This window comes from Rhinopithecus roxellana, chromosome 18, assembly GCF_007565055.1.
Source record: "Rhinopithecus roxellana isolate Shanxi Qingling chromosome 18, ASM756505v1, whole genome shotgun sequence".
Taxonomy (NCBI): domain Eukaryota; kingdom Metazoa; phylum Chordata; class Mammalia; order Primates; family Cercopithecidae; genus Rhinopithecus; species Rhinopithecus roxellana.
This window is the reverse complement of record NC_044566.1, coordinates 3,407,730-3,429,208: the sequence shown is the minus strand read 5'-3', so window position 1 is coordinate 3,429,208 and position 21,479 is coordinate 3,407,730. Positions and strand designations below refer to the sequence as shown.

The 21,479-nt window shown below is 52.0% G+C and overlaps 1 protein-coding gene across 3 annotated transcripts in view; it reads left to right on the top strand.

Annotated features, from left to right (window-relative positions):
• RAB20 (RAB20, member RAS oncogene family) overlaps nt 1-21,479 on the top strand; it is a 49,848-nt gene that overhangs the window by 20,673 nt on the left and 7,696 nt on the right. For 2 of the 3 annotated variants that reach the window (XR_004054733.1, XR_004054732.1), the window contains exons 2-3: nt 15,923-16,620; nt 19,401-19,545. Coding sequence is in view for 1 of the 3 variants with exons in the window: in XM_010384744.2 (XP_010383046.1) it covers nt 15,923-16,455 (533 nt within the window). In the remaining 2 variants the exon portion in view is untranslated. Of the gene's footprint in view, nt 1-15,922; nt 17,053-19,400; nt 19,546-21,479 lie in introns of those variants that run through there. The other variant, XM_010384744.2, reaches the window with a different exon arrangement.

Sequence of the window (21,479 nt, the reverse complement as noted above, 5' to 3'; positions counted from 1 at the left end):
TAAGCCAGATACAGAAAGACGAATACCACGTGGTCTCACTGATGCCTGGCATCTGAGCAAGTTGAACTCACTGAGACAGAGTGGAATGGTAGTTACAAGAGGCTGGCAGGTGGGTGGGGAAAGGGAATTGGGGAGCTTTTAATCAAAGGCTACAGAGGTTCAGTTCTGCAGGCTGAATCAGTTCTTCAGGTCTAACATAGAGCCCCAGGCAGGTGACTGTAGTTAACAGTACCATGTCAGGCTTGAAATTGGCTAAGAGGGTGGAGTTGAAATGTTCTCACTGGACACCCATGGTAACTATGTGCAGTGATAGATGTGTTAATTAGCTTAATAGGGGTAATCGTTTCATAATACATCAAAATATGCTGTACATCTTAAATATGTACAAATTTTGCTTGTCATTTATACCCCAATAAAGCTGAGAAGAAAATACAGCAAGTGTTCTGATTAAAAACAACAACAACAACAACAACAAACAAAACCAACAAACACCCTTATTATTTGGCAGTTCCTTCCCCAGGCTGATTGTACCCTGTTCCTGTTGGTGGTGATCACTGGTTACTGTCTCTGTGGGTGAGCATCTGGGGTCTCTCATTCCAGATGTGTGAAATGTGGACACAGATAGTGGGGAGAAAGAAATGCAACTGTGAGTACGTGTATGTGTGCATGGCACGTACGTGCATGTGTGTGAGTGTGTGTGTGTGGCTTGACACTCTGCCTGGCCCATGAAGTAAACTCGCAGTCAGCTCTTAGGGAAGTCCGTGGAAGGAACACTGACTTGGTTAAAGGAATCAGATCCAGTTGATTCAGGGACACTGAGGAAGCTGAGCCCCAGGCAGGCGAAGGGCTCTGACCCAAATAATTCCACTTATACCAAGATTAGGGCAGGCAGTTCCCTGCTAACCTGGCTGCTTGTCCTGGAAAATGAGAAGTCAGAAGGAATGGAGGAAGTTTTAAATACTTTCCAAGTTGACATTGTCACTGGAACTCTTCTGGTGAATCTTGTGTGAATGAGAAGATAAGAACGAGGTGAGCTTTCAGTGTGGCAGTTGTATTGCTATTGTGCCTGGGCTGATAACAGTTTCTGGATTGTTTGAAGACACTTTGTTCCCATTTGCTAAAGATGTTGACCTATTGTTTACTTAGCCAGGCACTTTTCTACAGCAGTTGCAGAAGCACATTCTAAACCTAATTAATTCCAGATCTGATTAACTCTGGCCTGTTACCCTGTGCCACAGCCCCAGGCGGGAGTGGTGTTCCTGAGGCCTGGGGGTCAGCTTTCACTGCTTGAGGAATCTGTTGCTGCGCTGTGACCTGCTGTGACCTGTGACCGTGACCAGGTGGACAGTATCAGAGGAAGGCAGGGGAGTGGTGAGGTGTGAAAAGATCAAATGTCAGGTTTTATTTAGAGTGAGGGGTGGTCGACTCTCACCTTGGGTTGATGAGAGGCTGAAGCGTGGCCATCTCCTCTGCAAGGTCCTCAGGCTGGTAGCAGCAGAACCCAGGACCCAACCAGGCCTCCTGAGCCAGATTCTGCACTTTAACCTGATGGCCAAGTGACTCCCATTCCAGGGGCATAGGCAGCTGCGCAGGGCTTGCTGCAGCCCAGCAGAGACAAGCCCTGTGGGGGCTGGGCAGCGGAGAGCATGCTGTTCCAGCTCCTTGCCTTCTTCGTAGGCGCTATTTTGCATGAGAGAGAGAGAGATGCACATATTCCATATATAATGTGGAGATTTTTATTGTGGTATAATATACATAACAAAATTTACCATTTTAACTTTTTTTTTTTTTTTTTTTTTTTTTGAGACGGAGTTTCACTCTTGTTGCCCAGGCTGGAGTGCAATGGCGCGATCTCAGCTCACTGCAACCTCCGCCTCCTGGGTTCAAGAGATTCTCTTGCCTCAACCTCCCGAGTAGCTGGGATTAGAGGCACCCACCACTCCGCCTGGCTAATTTTGTATTTTTAGTAGAGACAGAGTTTCACCATGTTGGCCAGGCTGGTCTCGAACTTCTGGCCTCAGGTGATCCACCTGCCTCGGCCTCCCAAAGTGCTGGGATTACAGGCATGAGCCACTGCACCTGGCCTCCCTGTTTAGATTTAAAAAGTTTTCTTAATATGATATTTATATTTAAGTCTTGACTTTGAAACAGGTTAGAACGTGCTTTGAAAAGAGCTGAAATAATTTTAGTTTTACTTTATTTGGAGACGTTAGCTAATACCTGCACGTTTGATAATCTCATTCTAAAAATTCATTGTTACAGGATAACAGAGTATCTATTGAAGGTAAAGGAGATTGGATTAGATATGCTGGCATGTGCCAATGTGTGTTTTAAAGCTAAATCTGTTATATAAGTGTGTTTTTTGGGAGTTGCCTGTTTTTGTTAATATTGGAGTATTAAAGAACATCTCTTTGAGTAATTTGGTTTTGTCATTGAACTATTTTTAGTAAATTCATGTCTGAAGAGTGATGTGATTTGAGAACTAAGCTTCTTATTGCTTTACATTAGTCATTTTTCCAGAAGCCAAGTAATGAGCTGCAGGTTTGGAACGACTTTATCTGCAAGTAGTGATTTGAGTGGTTCATATGGCCTAGGACACTCGCTTTGTCTTCAGTTTATCCTTCAAATCATGAGCAGAAACAACAGAAATGACACACGCAGGTCTGGGTAAAAATGCATTGATGTGGCCAGGCGCGGTGGCCAGGCGCAGGTGCTTGATTGAGCATGCCGCTCCTTAGGCCTAGGAGATGGTGTTGGTCCCACCCTGAGGTTGGTCTGTCCATGACGAGACATTTTCCTCTTCATGAGTTTAGTGGCAGTTTCCTCTTTAAGGCGCGTACAATTGATGGCTTCTTTGGCTGGACAAATCATTCGTTTTTCTTTGATAACTTTTTCAGTCGTTACCGCCTCTTTCTTCTCATATTTCTGAAGAAGGACAATGAACTGGACAACTTCTTGTTGTGTAAATTGGGTTAGAGGGTATTGCTTATTCTTTTGTTTTTTTTTTCGAGACGGAGTCTCGCTCTGTCGCCCAAACGAGTGCAGTGGCCGGATCTCAGATCACTGCAAGCTCCGCCTTTCGGGTTCACACCATTCTCCTGCCTCAGCCTCCCAAGTAGCTGGGACTATAGGCGCCCGCCACCTCGCCCAGCTAGTTTTTTGTATTTTTTAGTAGAGACTGGGTTTCACCGGGTTAGCCAGGATGGTCTCAATCTCCTGACCTTGTGATCCGCCCGGCTCGGCCTCCCAAAGTGCTGGGATTACAGGCTTGAGCCACCGCGCCCGGCCTGCTTATTCTTATACTAGTGGCATTTGGTTGATGTAAAACAGTGAAGCGGCCAGGCATGGTCGCTCACGCCTGTAATCCCAGCACTTTGGGAAGCCAATGTGGGAGGACTGCTTGAGCACTGGAGTTCAAGACCAGCCTGGGCAATAATAGACCCCATCTGTACCAAAAAAAGTAAAAATAAAAATTACCCAGGTGTAGTGGCGCCAGCCTGTAGTCCCAGCTACTTGGGAGTCTAAGGCAGAGGATTGAACCTGGGAGGTCACAGCTGCAATGAGCTACGATTGCACCACTGCACTCCAGCCTGGGTGACAGAGCAAGACCCTGTCTCAAAAAAAAAAAAAGTACAAGTAAAATAAACATAAAAATACCCCCCCCCCCAAAAAAGCCATTTTAGATATTCCTGTGCATGTGATTTCTGTGAGCTGTAACTTGTTTCGGGAAGCGAGCAGTTCTGCTGACGGGCCTGGAGGTGACCCTGCCTCCTCCTCTCTGAGCTTTGGTTGTCTGAGTTCAGTGTTCTCTGGCCCATCCTCACTGACTTCTCCTTTAGTGGAGTTCACTGAAGTTCATCATCATCTTGATTTTCCCCCCGCTTTCCTCGGGGAGAGGAAGTGGGGAGGCAACGGAAGCAGAAGCTTTTCTTGGCTGCCTGACTCTCACATGGACCTTGGTGAGAGGAGACGTCATTCTTCCTGACTTCCGGTGCCTGTCTAGGGGGAGGCCATCCACCTGCCGCCCAGTCCATGCTTTAGTAGGGGTCTGAGACACCAAGCCCCACAAAGTGGGGGCCCTCACACAGCAGAAGCTCATCCTCTCCCCATCCTGCAGGTGGGGTCTGAACTGGCATCAGCAGGGCCGTGCGCCTCGGGAGGCTCCAGGGAGAGGCTGTTCCCGCCACTCCAGCTCCTGACTCGTGCTGGCCGTCCTTGCCTGCGGAGCTGTGGCTCTCATCTCTGCCTCTGTTTCCCTGTGGTCTCCTCCCTGGGAGTCAGCCATCACATCATCTTCGCCCGTGTGTCTCTGTGTGTCTTCTCTAATAAGGACACCAGTTAGATTGGATTAAGGGTCTGCCATAGTCCATGGGGTCACATTTTAGCTAATCACTTCTGCAGAGACCGTTTCCAAATGAGGCCACATTCACGGGCCTTCATCAGAGATGAAGACTTGAATATATATTTTTTGAACCCATAATAATACATTTATGATTTCATTTTTAAACAGAAAGTGGTGTTTTAAACAGAAAGTGCCCTCTGGCTCACCTTCAAGGAGAGAAATGAAATCCATTTCTGTGTTCGAAGGTCCTGCGCGGCTTCGAACAGGACCCAGAGCTTCGGGCACTGCTGCTGGGCCGAGCATGCGGTGTGGTCCGTGGGCGCTTAGCAGCGCTGGTCCAGCCCCTGCGTGGAAGGCCTGGGCCCGGCGTGTGGGTGTGTGCGGTGCTTCACGGCCGCCTGTGAAAAGTTAGTCACTGCATGGGGGTTTTATGGAAGGGCCCAAGCCGTGAGGCACTCAGAGCAGGCAGGAGGAGGAGAGGTGGCATCTAGAGAGTGGGGTCCAATCCTGCCAGCAGAGTCTCTGAGCCTTGACTTGCAGATCTGCGAAAATAGCAAACAGAGACTTCCCAGGGTGATCTGAGGATCCACCAAGACGCGACCCGCGCAGTGGTTGTATGAATTAGCGCCATGCGTTATTTATTCATTTCTGTAACTTCACGTCTCCGTCATGCCTGTTCCAAGTAGCCCGTGAGTGTCTGCTGTGGTCCAGGAGCTGTACCTGCTGTTCAGGGTGGGTTCCGGTCGGGGGTCTCCAGCTCTGAGCAGAGTCTGCTCTGTGCTGTCCAACATGGTAGCCACTGGCCACACGTGGCTTGGACTTAGAGATATGGCTAGTTCTAGGTGAGATGTGTGCTTTTCACAACGAGGAAGAATTCTGAATTTAAATTCCTCATTACATTCTCTGTCTCCCTGCCAATAAAAGATGTTCCTGGGCTGGGCATGGTGGCTCAGGCCTGTAATCCCAGCACTTTAGAAGGGTGAAGCGGGTGGATCACTTGAGCTCAGGAGTTTGAGACCAGGCTGGGCAACTTAGTGAGACTGCATCTCTACTAAAAATTAAAAAATTAGCCAGGTGTGGTGGTACATGCCTGTAGTCCCAGCTGCTTGGGGGGCTGAGGTGGAAGGATTGCTCGAGCCCAGAAGGATGAGGTTGCAGTGAGCCATGATTGTGCCACTGCACTCCAGCCTTGGTGACAGAGCGAGACCCTCTCTCTATTTAAAAAAAAAAAAAAAAAAAGATGTTGCTGGATATGTCTTCTGCTGTTCGTTTTGGAAATCACATTTTTCTGATTTTACTGTGTAGTTGTTGAACAGCTGGCAGGAGAGGACTTGTGCATTTATGGTGAGGTCCGGTTTTGTGGAGTTCACACTCTTTTTGAAACCTGCTAGGAAGTCCCCTGGGGTGCACAGTAGGGGAGGCTCATATTGGATCAGCATTTAGAAAGATAACTGCCCGGGCAAGGAACCCTCAATGAAGAAGTGGCCAGTTTGGGTCAAAGTGATCCTTGCAGTTTTCTGAAAAGCCCCTCTCATGCCACTTCCCCTGCCCTGGACATTTGGCTGAGGGGCAAGGCAGGCATCAGGGCGTGTTTGGCACCCTTGGCCGGCACACCTGTACATCATGGTGGCAGCACCTCTTTGTAGGGGGCTTGGCCTTAGGAGACAGCCTGAAAGTGGGGGAGATGTACGGGCCCCTCTGGAGAGCCTCAGCTTTGCAGACAGCCTCCATCCCAGGGAAGCAAGTGAGCAGTCCACGTGAATAAGGCAGCCAGGCTTCCCCAGAGAAACAGACCCAGCAGGGTGTGTGTGAGCTCAGGCTAGGTTGCTGTGTTGCTGTCTGGGGGCTGAATTCCTTCCTCTCTGGAAGAGCTCAGTCTTTGCTTCTCGGGCCATCAGCTGATTAGACGAGGCCCACCACATCACAGAGGGCCGTCTGCTTTCTCACATCCACTGATGGAAATGCTGATCCCACCTAAAAAACACCTTCCCGGCCATGTCCAGGCTAGTGCAGGACCAAACTGCTGGGCACCGGGGCCCAAACACATACAGTTCCCCATCACGGTGGGTGGAGACTGGCAAGCCCGTTGGCTCTCTGGAGGCGCTGGTGCATGTGAGTTCTTGGGGGCGGGCCTGCCCACTGCATGGGGCCTCTGCCTGCTGGCTCTCCGCTTCCCACATACTGGCGGGGGCAAGTGTGTCCAGCCAGGCCCTGTGCTGGCTCCAGGCAGCCCAGCTCCATTCATGCACCCGGGGACTCTCGTGGGCCCTCCTTCTTACTGCACTAAAATCAACAAGCAATTGAATACAGTGTTGGTTATAGTAATCAGTTATTCTTTTCTAATGCTTCTGAGGGGATGGTTGCTTCCATATTCCATTTTCTCTTTTTGAGGTAGGGTCTTGCTCTGCTGCCCAGGCTAGAGTGCAGTGGCACTATCACAGCTCACTGCAGCCTCAGCCTCCTGGGCTTAAGCAATCCTCCTGCCTTGGCCTCCTGAGTAGCTGGGACTACAGGCACATACCACCATACCCAGCTAATTAAAAAATTTTTTTTGTAGAGACAGGGACTCACTGTGTCGCCCAGGCTGGTCTCAAACTCAGGGACTCAAGGGATCCTCCCACCTTGGCCTTCTGAAGTGCTAGGATTACAGGTATGAACCACTGTGCCTGGCCTCAACGCACCATTATTTAACCAAGTTCACTATCAGATAGTTTAAAAAAACAAGCCTAGAGGGAATATAGATCATGCCTGTGGAGATGGTCCCATGACTCTAAACTTTAGCCAAAACTCATCAACTTTACAAAGTAGAACTAAAATAACCTTTTGGCTCATGTTTCTGGATGCAACCTGCAAACACGCGAAAAAACATGTATTTTTGAACAATGTCTGACGGGAAGTACGTCACAGCTGCTCTAGGCTGTGCTGCTGCTGGTGCCATTGCTGGAGGTGCTTATTTTGCTCCATCTCCGGTCTGGGAATATTCACTTTTGCTTTCCTCAGGTTGTCACATCGATGTTTTGTGAGCTCCCTGCCAGGGCTCTGTCCGATCTGGCAAGGCAGAGAACTCATCTTAAAAGTTTCTGTTCTCCGCTGGGCACAGTGGCTCATGCCTGTGACCCCAGCACTTTGGGAGGCCAAGTTGGGAATATAGCATGAGCCCAGGAGGTCAAGATTAGCCTGAGCAGCATAGTAAGTCCCCATCTCTACACAAACAAAACAAATTAGCTGGGTGTCGTGGTATGCACCCGTGGTCCCAGCTACTCGAGAGGCTGAGGTGGGAGGAACACTTGAGCTCAGAAGATGGAGGCTGCATGGAGCCATGATTGTACCACTGCACTTCAGCCTGGGTGACAGCAAGACTCTGTCTCAAAAAAAATAATAATTAAATAAAACAGGCCGGGTGCAGTGACTCACGCCCGTAATCCCAGCATTTTGGGAGGCCAAGGCGGGTGAATCACTTGAGGTCAGGAGTTCGAGACCAGCCTGGCCAACATGGTGAAACCCTGTCCCTACTAATAATACAAAAATTAGCTGGGCGTGGTGGTGTGTGCCTGTAATCCCAGCTACTAGGGAGGCTTAGGCAGGAGAACTGCTTGAACCCGGGAGGTGGAGTTTGCAGTGAGCTGAGATCGCATTGCTGCACTCCAGCCTGGGCAACAGAGCAAGACTCTGTCTCAAAAAAGTAAATAAATAAATAATAAAAGTTCCTGTTGTCTGAGTGTTTGCATTTCCTGCTAGGGCTCACTTTTCAATGAATTGAAATACCAAGCTTTCTAATTCTTACATTTCAATAGCTGCCCTTTGATTTCCCACTTGCACTGGCTAAATTGCTGATTTTCACTCCTGGTACACGTGGTACTCACCTGGGGAGCTTTTAAAGCTGATACCAGTGCCAGCCCTGCTCCTGATCCTGGCACCTGGGTCAGGGTCTGAGCATCAGCATATTTTAAGTCTCCCCACCCCATGCTTAAGATGTGAGCCACGGGTGTCTGTGGCTTCTGATGGCTGTCTCAACCCACTCTCTTATTTACACCATTAGTAAAAACAACACACATGGGGTAGAAGCCTGGCTGTGTTTGGCTTTGGGAAGGCTGAAGAGTGAAATGGAAAGCACCTGCGCAGTTTTTAGTTCCCCAGCAGCGGATCGGGATTACTGCGGGTGCTGACTTCCCTTCCTCTTGTGCCTGAACCCTGGGCCACGTCAGCTCCACTGATCTGGCAACATCCGGAGCACCCCCAGGACCAGAGAGAAGGTCATCATCTGAGAATAAGAAACGTAGGAGACTGGTCCACTGCAAAAGTGCCCAGTCGGCCCCAGGAGGTAGTGTGTAAATGGAGGGATGACGAGACCCAGGACACGGGCAGCCCGGGATGGTGGCGTCCATCCTTAGGTTTGGGAAGAATCTCACGATTTATGGAACAAACATTTCTATTATAGGGCCTGATATGCTGGGCACAGCTCCAGGAAGTTTACCTGTGTGCAGATTCTGGTTTCTCAGCCACCCTTTGGCAGGTGCGACCCACAGTTTAGTGACGGGGAAACTGAGGTACCACTTGTCTAAGTGACTTGCCCAAGGTCACGTGGTGCGAATTTGAATGTAGTCTGTCTCTAGAGTGGGGGCTCTTTACTGGAATGCTCTGCGGTCCCTGCCCAGTGAATTAGCCGGCACTTCCAGGATAGTTCTCTGCGTAAAATGTGGAGCGCCCGGGAAGGTGGCTGCACTCCGCAAATGCCTGTGCTCCGTGGGATCACAGGGTGGAGGCGGGCTTTTCTCCTGCCAGGCAGCCCACCTCCCAGGGGCCCTAGGCCCCTTCCTCTGCTTCCGGGGGTGGTTAGACCAGACTCCCTGGGGTGCCTGCCACCAGTGTGCTTGTCAGGGCTCCACCCCTCCTGTGTCCGTTGCCTACTTCCTTCTCCATCTGTGCCTCAGTTTCTCCTGTGAAACGTGGGAAGGGGAAGCCTACATGAGCATGATAAACCCTGAGGACTCCCACTGTGCTGGCCTTGCTTCTACCCATCGCTGAGGCGGCGCTTCCCGTCCTTGATACGGGGACGGGATCGTGGAAGTTAACAGCTCATTGCTATAAATGACCAAGTCTTGTTCTGGCTTCCATTTCTCTTGTTTAGACAGAACTTAAAACCTCATAAAGTGAGTGGAATTAGCTCTTTAGGTGAACAGATACAATTGTGTTTTTAGATCTGTAAATTCCAGAAACAAACCTGGTGGGACCTGCCTCCCCAGGGCCTGTGTCTGTGTAGAGGTGGGGCAAGTGGGACCTGCCTCCCCAGGGCCCTGTCTGCAGTGGGGAGGGCGTTCTTCATCTCTGGCCGCTCTGGACTCACAGTTCAAGTCCTGGTCAGTTTTGCTGCATTTCAATGGTCTAACAGTGTGGCTGATCAGACATTGGAGGCGTTGTTACAGATTCAGGCTTCCCTCACCACCAGGGGTAACTGACGTCTTCGTCTGTATGTGCTGGTGACATAAAGCTTAGCAGATCACTTATGGATTTGCTACATAGACGAGTAATAATTCCTGCACAAGTGGAACCTAGAGCCCCAGGCTCCTGTCACTCACCCATCTTCCCATCTGCTTGGCCCGAAGACAGCCCAGGCTAAAAGGCAGGAGAGTTGGGCGGAAGGCTGGGCTCCCTCCTTGGGCTCAAACTCCTGCCCCCAGTCCTGATGATGTGCTGGACCAGCAGGCCCGTGTTGGTAGTGGCCACGCAGGCTCGGCAGCCTGGCTCCGTTCACCAGACCAGGGTTGGCAGCTCACTGAACCTTGGCTGCATTGGTTGAATTTGAACCCATTTGTGATTTTTCTCTTTTGCCCTGTTTCTGGGGCAGCCTGAGGCTCTGGCATCCCCAGAATTGGATGTGAGGCTGTTTATTTCTCCAGGAAAGTCCAAGCAAACTACCAGAATTCTTAGCGCTTTGGCTTCAGGATTGGTACTGAGGGACTCCAGTCTAGGGGAGAAGGCAAGAGAGAGAGATGCCTGATCCTGTTTCCAGGGAGAGGGACTTTGAAGTACCCAGTTGAAGCCCATACGTGTAGACAGGAAATCAACACTCTGAGAGATACAGGGGCTGACATATGTATGGGGTTGGCAGCAGGGGGCTGACGGCCCGGCTCAGAGCACATTCACAAGCTACGAGAAAATGCACGAGGGTCCTTGGATTCAAATACACTGTAAATCCGTCAAAGCCAAGTGCAAAAGGTCAGGTTGTAGTGACACCATCTTAGCTTCCTTGTCTTATGTTCACTGTCATGCCTTAAATACCAGAGCCCCTACTCAAATTCAATTAGGATTAAATTCAGAACTTCTGTTCCCTGCGGGACTGGCCCTTCTTGGTGTGGACAATGTGCTCATTGACAGCAGCCTGAATATTCCATTAGCAATCCTAAAAGCTATACATTATCTCCAAAGCAGTATTTTAGAATTTCAGATATGAAAACTGCTTGCTTATAAATTCTTTAGCTGGGGCCACTGCATTTAATTGGTTTGCATTCATTAATGGGTAGATAACAGATTATAGAGTTCAAGCAACAGTTCTTTTTCCTGGCTAGCATTTGTGATTCTTCAGTTGCCACTTCCTTTCATTACTAAGATCTTTCCTTTTGTATTATTGTTTCCTTTTTTAGTTTCTTAAAGGCAAAGCAGACATTTTTATGCGGAATGAAAAACTATTTTAGGCATAGGCATCAACAGTTCTCCCTTTGGCCCTAGTGAACTATGTAACAGAGACTTGAAAAAAATTCTTCCCGGGTAGCTGGAATGTCCCTGACTCCGCGTTCCCATAGTCACACTCTTGTGAAATCTGGTAGGTAGAAGCTGATGACATTTTTAGCTCACGTAAAAACCTCATGATGCCTGGACTGTTATCTATGGGATTAGTGTGCCTCAAACAAAAGTCTTAGTACTGTGGCAAGTACGGAGAAGCATTTTTCTTTCTTTTCTGTTTTTTTTGTTTGTTTTTTTGTTTTTTGAGATGGAGCTTTGCTCTTGTTGTCCAGGCTGGAGTGCAGTGGTGCCATCTCAGCTCACCGCAACCTCCGCCTCCCAGGTTCAAGCAATTCTCCTGCCTCAGCCTCCCGAGTAGCTGGGTTTACAAGCATGTACCACCACGCGCCACTAATTTTGTATTTTTAGGAGAGACAGGGTTTCTCCATGTTGGTCAGGCTGGTATCAAACTCCCGACCTCAGGTGATCCACCCGCCCTGGCGTCCCAAAGTGCTGGGATTACGGGCATGAGTCTCTGCCCCCAGCCTTTTTCTTCTCTTTATTATTACCGTTTAAAATGTATTTTAGAGATGGGGTCTCACTCTGTTGCTCAGGCTGGAGTGCAGTGGCATGATCATAGCTCACTGCAGCCTCGAACTCCTTGGCTTAAGTGATCTTCCCTCCTCAGCCTCCCGAGTAGCTGGGAGTACAGGCATGTGTCCCCATGCCTGGTTAATTAAAAAATATATATATATGACCGGGCGCGGTGGCTCAAGCCTGTAATCCCAGCACTTTGGGAGGCCGAGATGGGCGGATCACAAGGTCAGGAGATCGAGACCATCCTGGTTAACACGGTGAAACCCCGTCTCTACTAAAAAAATACAAAAAACTAGCCGGGTGAGGTGGCGGGCACCTGTAGTCCCAGCTACTCAGGAGGCTGAGGCAGGAGAATGGCGTGAACCCGGGAGGCGGAGCTTGCAGTGAGCTGAGATCCGGCCACTGCACTCCAGCCTGGGCGACAGAGTGAGACTGTCTCAAAAAAAAAAAAAAAATATATATATATATATAGAGAGAGAGAGAGAGAGAAAGAGAAGAGAAAAGATAAGAGCCTTGCTGTGTTGCCCAAGCTGGTCTCCAACTCTTGGCCTCAAGTAATCCTCCTGCCCTAGCCTTTTCTTTTTTAAGCTAATGCCTGCTATATTGGGTTTTAAAGGCTCTTGATCATCATCTTCTGTAGTGGGAGAATGACTGGATTTGGGGGACACTGTTTGGTTTCTGCCTGCTGGGGTCCAGTCCAGCTTGACCGGAAGTGGATTGACTTCTCAGTCTGAAGCTGGCCCCGTAGGCATGTGGAAGGAGGAATGTTGCCCTTCAGGTGCTGAATTCAGAGCACAAGCTGCTTGCCAACAGGGTGGCTCTGTTGCCCAAACCACAGCATTCCCAGGCTGGCTTTTCCCAGAAGAGGGAGGTGACCCGGGTAGCTCTGGCACTTTGACCCTCAGACTGGCAGCAGGGCACATTCTTCTGCCTCCTACCAGAGCTGGTCTGGGCTCAGCTCCCAGCTCACTTTCCCTCCCATCCCCGAAGGGCACACTGTCGGCTTTGCTGAAGGGGAGCTGGAACCCACGCTTGGGGCCTGGGAGACCACAGTGGTCAGTAGACAGGTCTGTCTGGCTCTTCTCACAGGACATGAGTATGTGTCTCTGTGGGTTCCCCTCCCCAGGGTTGCCCAAAGGGTGACCAGCCTGCCTCAAAATTCAGGCAGCATCGCCTAGCAAGGTTTGAGGACTGGTGTCATCAGAATGTGGCCATTTCAGGAAGATTGGGGATGGAAATTGGATGAAATTTGATTGTGTTTCTTGGCTATTTGACTCTAAGCAGTGGTTTATTGGCAAAGGACAGTCTGCCTTAGAGAGCCACACATGTGCAGGTGTTGTGCGTTCAGTGCATGCTCCAAAGCCCCACAGACCAAGGGTCTTAACTTCATTTGTGTCAAGATCCTCTCGGCCCCCGAGTGGTGTGAGCCCAGGACCCCTTCTCAGAACACTGTGCCCAAGTACATGCAGTCACTTACAAAGGTAACCAGCTGTCCTTAAGTACAGCCATCCAGAGCCTTTTACAATTATGATTGATATGTGGTCAGAACCTTTTAAAATTATGATTGATATGTAGTCCATGGTCCACGTATTAATGAATGAAGGCGTGGCAGGTCTGAAGCATCGTGGGCATTGCACTGGAGTGTCTGAGGCGGCTGGCATGCGGATGGAGGCACCTGCTGCCCTTGTTGGTGATGAGTGCCCCTTACCGCCATTTCTGCAGTTTGCTGCCAATATTTATAGTGGAAGGAAGTGGTAAATTTCAGGTAGAGGGTGGTGACAACAAAGATGACATTTTCTCCCACATTCAAGGTCGTGGACCCTATGAATTTGGTTTATGACCCCAGTGGTTAAGAGCCCTTGCTACTACTGGTCGACGCTGTCCACACACTCAGGGGAGGTTGCCCTCAGAGTGACATGGGACTATTTATAATTTAGAAGCTGCCGATGATGGGCCACTGTTGCATTTTGGTTTGCCTAAATGTGATCTTTAGAACATTTTGAATTAGTTTTGAATGCTTAAAACTTGGGAGATTAAAATCCACATTGTTAGCTTCTTTTTAAAAAATCAAAATCAGGCTTACTTTTCCCAGGGAAGGGATTGGAATGGGGCCTGGACACTCCCTGGTGCCACCTCTCTCTGCGCCAGCGCCCCAGCAGCCTCATCCTTGTTCAGAGGCACTTGAACTTGCGTTCTGAGCTTGAGAGTGGAGACCAGTGCTGTTAGTCAGTCGTTCCCAGCTCTCCCTCCTCCTGGTCTAAGAGTATGGCCCAGGAGGCCACACTTGCCCCGGGCAGGAGGGAGGAGCTGGCCTGCAGCTTCCAGGCCTGTCTGCAGAGGCTCCTTGGGGTGGCGTCTGAGCACCGGTCTCAGTCTCATTCCTCTTTGAAAGCCCCGGCAGGTGTGGTGGGAGCAGGTGCTTTGTGGTTGGAAGATCTCACTTAGGCCCTTTTCGAAAGCGTGCCCCTGGCAGGTGTGGTGGGGGCAGGTGCTTTGTGGTTGGAAGATCTCACTTAGGGTTCGCTCGTTGGTGATTGAAACAGATTCATCACCAGGAGCGCCTGGGAAGCCCCTTCCTGCAAGCAGGGAGGGCCCATGCCACGCACAGCCTGCTCGGTCCGCGAGAGGCGGGTGGGGGCCATGGGGCACACTGCCGCCTCTCCCACAGCTGCTTCCTGAGAGCTCATCGCCCCAACGCGACAGATGTGCCCAACGATGAAAGCATGCCGAGGCCTGGAGGACATACCAGCAGGTGTGCTCGGCTGGGCCGTCCCTGCTGGGGCTGTCACCTGCTGTGTGCACTGCACCTGTCCCAGGAACACCTGCCTTGGCCAGATCTGCTCCCCTTGTGGGAGTCTGTCCTCCAAATCTGAGTATGCAGAAAGCTTGTGCTATAGGCAGGAGTTTAGAATTCTGCCAGAAAGTTCCTGGGTAGCCCTTGAGTGGACTGGCAGGGAGCTGCCTGCCGGTGGGGAGGTGAGCAGGCCCCCTTGGGGATCTGTGCACTGCTGGTGGGATAGAAAGGTGGCCCTGGGGCAGATGTCGGGAACAGGACACTATGGATGTGCAGGTGTTACCTGTCGGGAGTGTATTCTGACCCGGGTTGGTTTGATTAGATGACTGCATTGTAAAAGTACGCGGAGACCAGGACCTTTTAATCCCCCTTTTTAGCCATCAATTTGGGGGCCTCTGCGTTTATATACAGGATGGTGGCGGGTGTTCCAGTGCCCTGGCCCAGCCTCCCTCGAGCGCTGCTGTGCCTGACTCCCCCACACTTCAGTCTGCTCGTGGAAAGCGTGTGTGGCCTCACCGACCTTGTGAGGCCGAAGTGCTGGGGGCACGGGGAGAGCAGAGGTCCACACTCCAGGCACTGCAGGGGTGTGTGCCAGCTGGCCCTGTTCCCTGCCAGACCCAGCGACAGACAGCACCTTGTCAGTAGCCAATGTGTTGGCGTTGAGCCGTGTCGATCTCGACCTGGAAATGTTTTGGGAGCAGGCTCCCAACTTGCCTGCAATTGCGTGCACCTCTGTCTGTTTTAAAGCCTGGAGGGGCAGGCGGGGCTGCGGCACCCACAAGAAGTGCAAACGCTGAGGCCTGGCTCCTCAGGAATTCAGATTCCAGTGAGGGAGAGAAGAAGTCCACTGTGTCCTGAAAATATTGTGAACACTGCAAGGTGCTGTGTGATTCTGGGCAGGTAAGTGCAGGTGTGGTTTACAACCCCTGTTACGAACTCAGAAGCCCTCCCCGCAGCGCCCCCTGGGCAGGGCAGCACAGGGCAGCTGGGAGCACCCACGGGGTGTAGAAGGAGGAGGGTGAAGGGACATGGGCACACTTAGCTTCCGGAGCCTGCATTCCTGAGTCAGCTTCTATCTCAGCAAGGGCCTTGGCAGTCGCTGCCTTTTTCTGGACATCAGTTCTTGATTCCTTCCATCTCCAGCCACGGCTGGGGCCATGACTCCATTGGAGTTGGTGCTTGAAGGCAGGGAGCGCTGTGTGAATGCCTGAGGCCTGTTCTTCCTGAACATTCTTAGATTCGATTTCCCATCTACACTGGGCACCCAACAGCTTGTTTTCTCGAGGGGCCGCCTGCTCCGGGGACGGTGCCCGTGGGTGGCACATTCTCCATCAACTATGTTTAAGCATTTCTTCCTGTATGTGTTGCCCTAAAAATAAATATCCCTGCGGGACGCTCCCTTGCAGTGTGGCTGGTGGCTGTGTTCTGAGATGAGATAACCAATCTTTCTGTCCCTCTTCTCCCACCAGGGCGGGAGCAGTTCCATGGCCTGGGCTCCATGTACTGCCGGGGGGCAGCCGCCATCATCCTCACCTATGATGTGAACCACCCGCAGAGCCTGGTGGAGCTGGAGGACCGGTTCCTGGGCCTGACGGACACGGCCAGCAAAGACTGCCTCTTCGCCATCGTGGGGAACAAAGTGGACCTCACTGAGGAGGGGGCCTTGGCGGGCCAGGAGAAGGAAGAGCGCAGTCCAGATATGGATGCCGGGGACTGTGGCTCCCCCAGGGTGCCTAAGCAGGTGCAGCTGGAGGACGCGGTGGCCCTTTATAAAAAGATCCTCAAGTACAAGATGCTGGATGAGCAGGACGTGCCGGCCGCTGAGCAGATGTGCTTTGAGACCAGTGCCAAGACCGGCTACAATGTGGACCTCCTGTTTGAGACCCTGTTTGACCTGGTGGTGCCAATGATCTTACAGCAGAGAGCTGAGAAGCCGTCACACACAGTGGATATATCCAGTCATAAGCCACCCAAGAGGACCAGATCTGGGTGTTGTGCCTGACTTTCGAGGGCCTCCTGGACTCAGACGGTGCATGTGGGAAGGGGTCTGACCAGGCAAGCTATGATCTGAAAGGAGCAAGGAACACCAAGGAATTATTTTCCAGAGTGACACACGCAGCAGAATGTTGGAGTGGAAATGATGGCTGGCTATGAAGAGGAGGTCAATGTGTGTGGTCTCCTCGGTCTCTGTCAGAGGGGTGGGGAGGTGGGGAAACAGGAATCCTCTGCAAAGCCCAATCTGCAGAGTCGAGCCCCCTGGCGCTCTCTGCCTCGCTGCCCGGCACTGGTCCTTTGCAGCCAGCCTCCGACAGCCCCCTCACCCTTGCACAGGCAGAAGCCTGCATCTGCACCTGCACCTCTGACCCTTTCAGCACCCTGGGTTGTTACCACATCCTACAGCTTTGACATTTCTTGTTCCCAAGCGTTTCTCTTCACTGTGAGTTGTCTTTGGTCCTCCCACTTGGTGCTTGTATCTTAATGCTTTATAATCCTGACTCTAGACATGTTCATTTATACAAAATCAGGAATAACTGTTTTTATACTGATTGCAGCAATGTTGGTTACATGTATTATTAAAGAGGATTTGGGGAAACACTTAGGTATTGAGACTGAACTGACTTCATTTGCTCCCTCAGTCCCAGGGACTCTTTGTGGGGTAGGGTGGGGGGCGCTGGGGAGATGGCTGTGAACTTGAGATACGTCTCTCTTTCTGCAGAAGCTCTGTGAAATCCTTACCAATTGCAGAATATTTAGATGGGCCCATCTGCCTAGTTTTCTTGATGACTTGAATTCCAATAATAGCAGCAAAGCTAAAAGCTCTGGTTCTGCTGAAGTGCGGGGCACCCGAGCATCCAGGCCTCTGAGTCAGAAACCCCCTTCCGGTCTGCTGCTGCTGGCCATGGGGTGGCTACTTTATTGGAAGATGCCGGACAGAGACGCCAGGAGACAGTAGATTTGTTTTCCCAGAAATGTGACTGAATGAAAGCAGGCCGGGGTCGGGGCTCTGTGTTGGGAGGCAACATGGGGTGGATGGCGCTGGGCAGCGGGTTCATGAGTGCTGTTTTTCTTTCTCCCCCTTCCTTCCCTTCCTTCCCTTCCGTCCCTTCCGTCCCTTCCTTCCTTCCTTCCTTCCTTCCTTCCGTCCCTTCCTTCCCTTCCTTCCCTTCCGTCCCTTCCGTCCCTTCCGTCCCTTCCGTCCCTTCCTTCCCTTCCGTCCCTTCCGTCCCTTCCGTCCCTTCCTTCCTTCTCTCTCTCTCTCTCTCTCGCTTTTTCTTTTTTTTTTTGTGATAGGGTCTTGCTCTGTCACCAGGCTGGGGTGCCATGGTGTGATCTTTTCACTGCGGCCTGTACCTCCCAGGTTCAAGCGATTCTCCCACCACAGCCTCCCAAGTAGCTGGGATTACAGGCATGCACCTCCATGTCCCAGTAATTTTTTTGTTTTTGTAGAGATGGGGTTTTGCCATGTTGCCCAGGCTGGTCTCAAATCCTTGAACTCAAGTGATCCTCCCGACTCAGCCTCCCAACATGCTGGGATTACAAGGGTGCTTTGTTTTCTGGGGAGCTGTTCATAATTTGCTGAAGGCCTGTGCTCTCCGGTTTCTGGGCTGCTGCAGCCTAACTTCTCTGCTCCTGTGGAATGAGTGCTTTTCAGGCAAGGAAGGGAGCTTGGACCCCAGGAGGAAGCACTGAGGCAACCCCTGCGATTGCAGGTCCTCAGCCCTGCTGAGATGCGGTTTCGGAGTTTAAAACTTCAGTTTCGCAATAGCAGCCCATTGAGAAGTGAACACAGGTCAGCCTGACTCATGACTTTTTGTTGACTTGGCTGAATATACCACTGTAGGGACAGAAGTTATATTCATTTTCTATAAAGTGCATCTTTACTAGTGACACATCTAGGAAATATGCTAACCAAAGAGACCTTGGACACTTTTTTTGAGGCAGAGTCTCACTCTGTTGCCCAGGCTGGAGTACAGTGGCACAATCTCAGCTCACTGCAGCCTCAAACTCCTGAACACAAGTGATCCACCCACCTCAGTCTAAGTAGCTGGGACTACAGGGCTGTGTCACTACGCCTGGCTAATTTTTTATTTTTATTTTTTGTAGAGATGAGGTCTTGCTGTGTTTCCCAGGCTGCTCTGGAACTCCTGGGCTCACGCAATCCTCTTGCCTCGGCCTCCCAAAATGCTGGGATCATAAGCATGAGCTGTGGCCAGGCCAGAGTCTTTCTTTGAAGGCTGTGGAGGGAGAGAATGTATCATAGGACATTGTTTTTGCAGTTGGTGCTTGAAGGCAGGGAGGGCTGTATGAATGCCTGAGGCCTGTTCTTTCTGAACATTCTTGGATTCGATTTCCCATCTGCTCTGGGCACCCGACAGCTTGTTTCCTCGAGGGGCCGTGTGCTCCAGGGACGGTGCCCATGGGTGGCACATTCGCCATCAACTCTGTTTAAGCATTTCATCCTGTATGTGTTGTCCTAAAAATAAGCATCCCTGTGGGCTCCTTTTAAACGAGTTCCTCTGAGCAGTTGGTGCTGCAGTCTCTCCTATGCTAGCACCTTCCAGCTGCCCTTACAAGTGCTTTCGTAAGGGCATGAGGGGTTCATTAATTCGGCACATCTCACTGAGCAGTCGCTCTCTCCTCAGCCCTTCCTGGAGCTGAGCGAATGGGACAGTTTCAATGACGGTGTGCCACAGGCGCCCTGTGTCCTGGGCTGCATTCCAAGTGGACTTCGGATGCCAGCCTGGCTCCTCCCTGGGGAGCCTGGTCTTGGGTCCTGCTCCCCTACCCTCATCTCATGCGGCCCGTTTCCTTCCAGAAACCACGTCAGTTCTTGGAAAGCTTGAAATCTCTCAGTTGGGCAACTCAGCCGTTGGAGATGGCGCAGATTTCCCCACTGGGCGTGGGTTTGAGCGCGTGACCTCAAGCATCCGTCTTTCCTTTGTGCAGAGCAGCCACTCCAGGGAGGAGAAGAGCAAGTGACGGTCCGGGGTTAATGGCAGCATGTGGTCTCGGAGCTCCCTTCTGCACATTTGCAGCTGTCTGTGTCCCCATGCAGATGAGAACCCTTTCCTCAATGACACCTCATAATCAGGTATTTCCTGGTGCCCTTGAAGCCTCGTGCCTGGCGGTGGTGTCAGGGAGTCTTGGGGTTGGGTATGTGGTAATCTGGGTGCTGTCAGTCAGAATGTCCCCGTCCCCAGGCTCCCAGGCCTGGTTTCTTAAAGAGTATGATGTTGCCATTTCTGGACCCAACTTCCTGGTTTAAACAGCCCTTGCTATGCCAGGAAAACAACCTCACATGAATGTTCCCAGCACACAGATCCCCCCCAGCACACGGGTGCCCCCCAGTACATGGACTCCCCCCAGCACATGGGCTCCCCCCAGCACATGGGTCCCTCCAGCACATGGGTCCCTCTAGCACACGAATCCCCCCAGCACATCGGTGCCCCCCAGTACACAGCCCCCCCCAGCACACGGATCCCCCCAGCACACAGGTCCCCCCAGCACCGGGTCCCTCTAGCACCTGGATTCCCCCAGTACACGGATTCCCCCAGCACACTGGTCCCTCCAGCACACAGGTCCCCCCAGCACACGGGTCCCCCCAGCACACGGGTCCCCCCAGCACACGGGTCCTCCCAGCACACGGTTCTCCCCAGCACACGGATTCCCCCAGCACACTGGTCCCCCCAGCACACGGGTCCCCCCAGCACACGGGTCCCCCCAGCACACGGGTCCTCCCAGCACACGGTTCTCCCCAGCACACGGGTTCCCCCAGCACATGGGTCCTCCCAGCACACGGGTCCCTCTGGAACACGGGTCCCTCTAGCACATGGATCCCCCCAGTACACGGATCCCCCCAGCACACGGATCCCCCCAGTACGTGGATCCTCCAGCATATGGGTCCTTCCAGTACACGGGTCCTCCCAGCACATGGGTCCCCCCAGCACACAGTTCCCCCCAGCACATGGGTCCCTCCAGTACATGGGTTCCCCCCAGCACTCGGATCCCCATAGCACACGGGTGCTCCCAGCACATGGATCTCTCCAGCAGAGGCTGCTCAAGGCCCATGAGACAGACCCCATGAGACACAGAGATGGTACTTGTCTTCCAGAGAGAAGGGGCAATGGCTCTGGGCTCGGCTTTCACTCCGTGCTCCTGGGAGACTCTAACCAGGCTGAGTCCCTACTGAGCAATGACCACAAACCTCTGAAGAAGGAAGAAGAGTGGGACCCGGACCCCAGAGACCCTGCTGGAAGTGCAGTAGGGTGGCCTCCAGGTGTTTGGAGGATTTCAAAGGCACAGATCCTCCCAGGCCTGGGTGGTGGAGTCCAGCTCGTATCTTCCTTTCTGTGGCCAGGCAGGGTGGCCTGTGCCCCTCGTCCTCTTACGTGCCCTTATTAGGAGCACAGCCTCTTCTTAGACCCACAGTGTGCAGGGGTCTTCCATCCTCCCACTTCGCAGAGCTGGATCTTTCGAGCCTCACTGTTGAAACAGGACAGAGGGGCTGGGTGCGGTGGGGTGGATATACAGCTGAGACCCTGCTCACACAGCTGAGACCCTGCTCACACAGTGGAGAGACCCTGCACGCACAGTGGAGAGACCCTGCACGCACAGCTGAGACCCTGCACACACAGTCGAGACCCTGCACACACGCACCGCCGAGACCCTGCACACACGTAATACCGCCTGCACTCAGCCTCCTCTGTGCCTGCTCTGAAAGCTCTTCGGCCCAGTCCTCCCTTGTGGTCCAGGCTGCTTCCTTCAGGGAGAGCAGATGCCTTCAGAGCAAGCGTCCTTGCGTGGTTATGAAGCTCTGTGCCCCTCCCCTTCCCTTTGTGTTTGCCTTGAACCCACTGGCCCAGCCCTCGGAGATCAGATCTGGAGGGCACCTTGCTTGAGGATGTGCGGACCCAAGGCCAGAGAAAGTGTGTCCTGGGCCAGGGTGTCAGTGGCTGGAGTGAGACACGCCCAGGCCTTGGCTCCCAGCACCCCCCACTTCCTCACGAGGCCCTCCCAGCTCAGTCT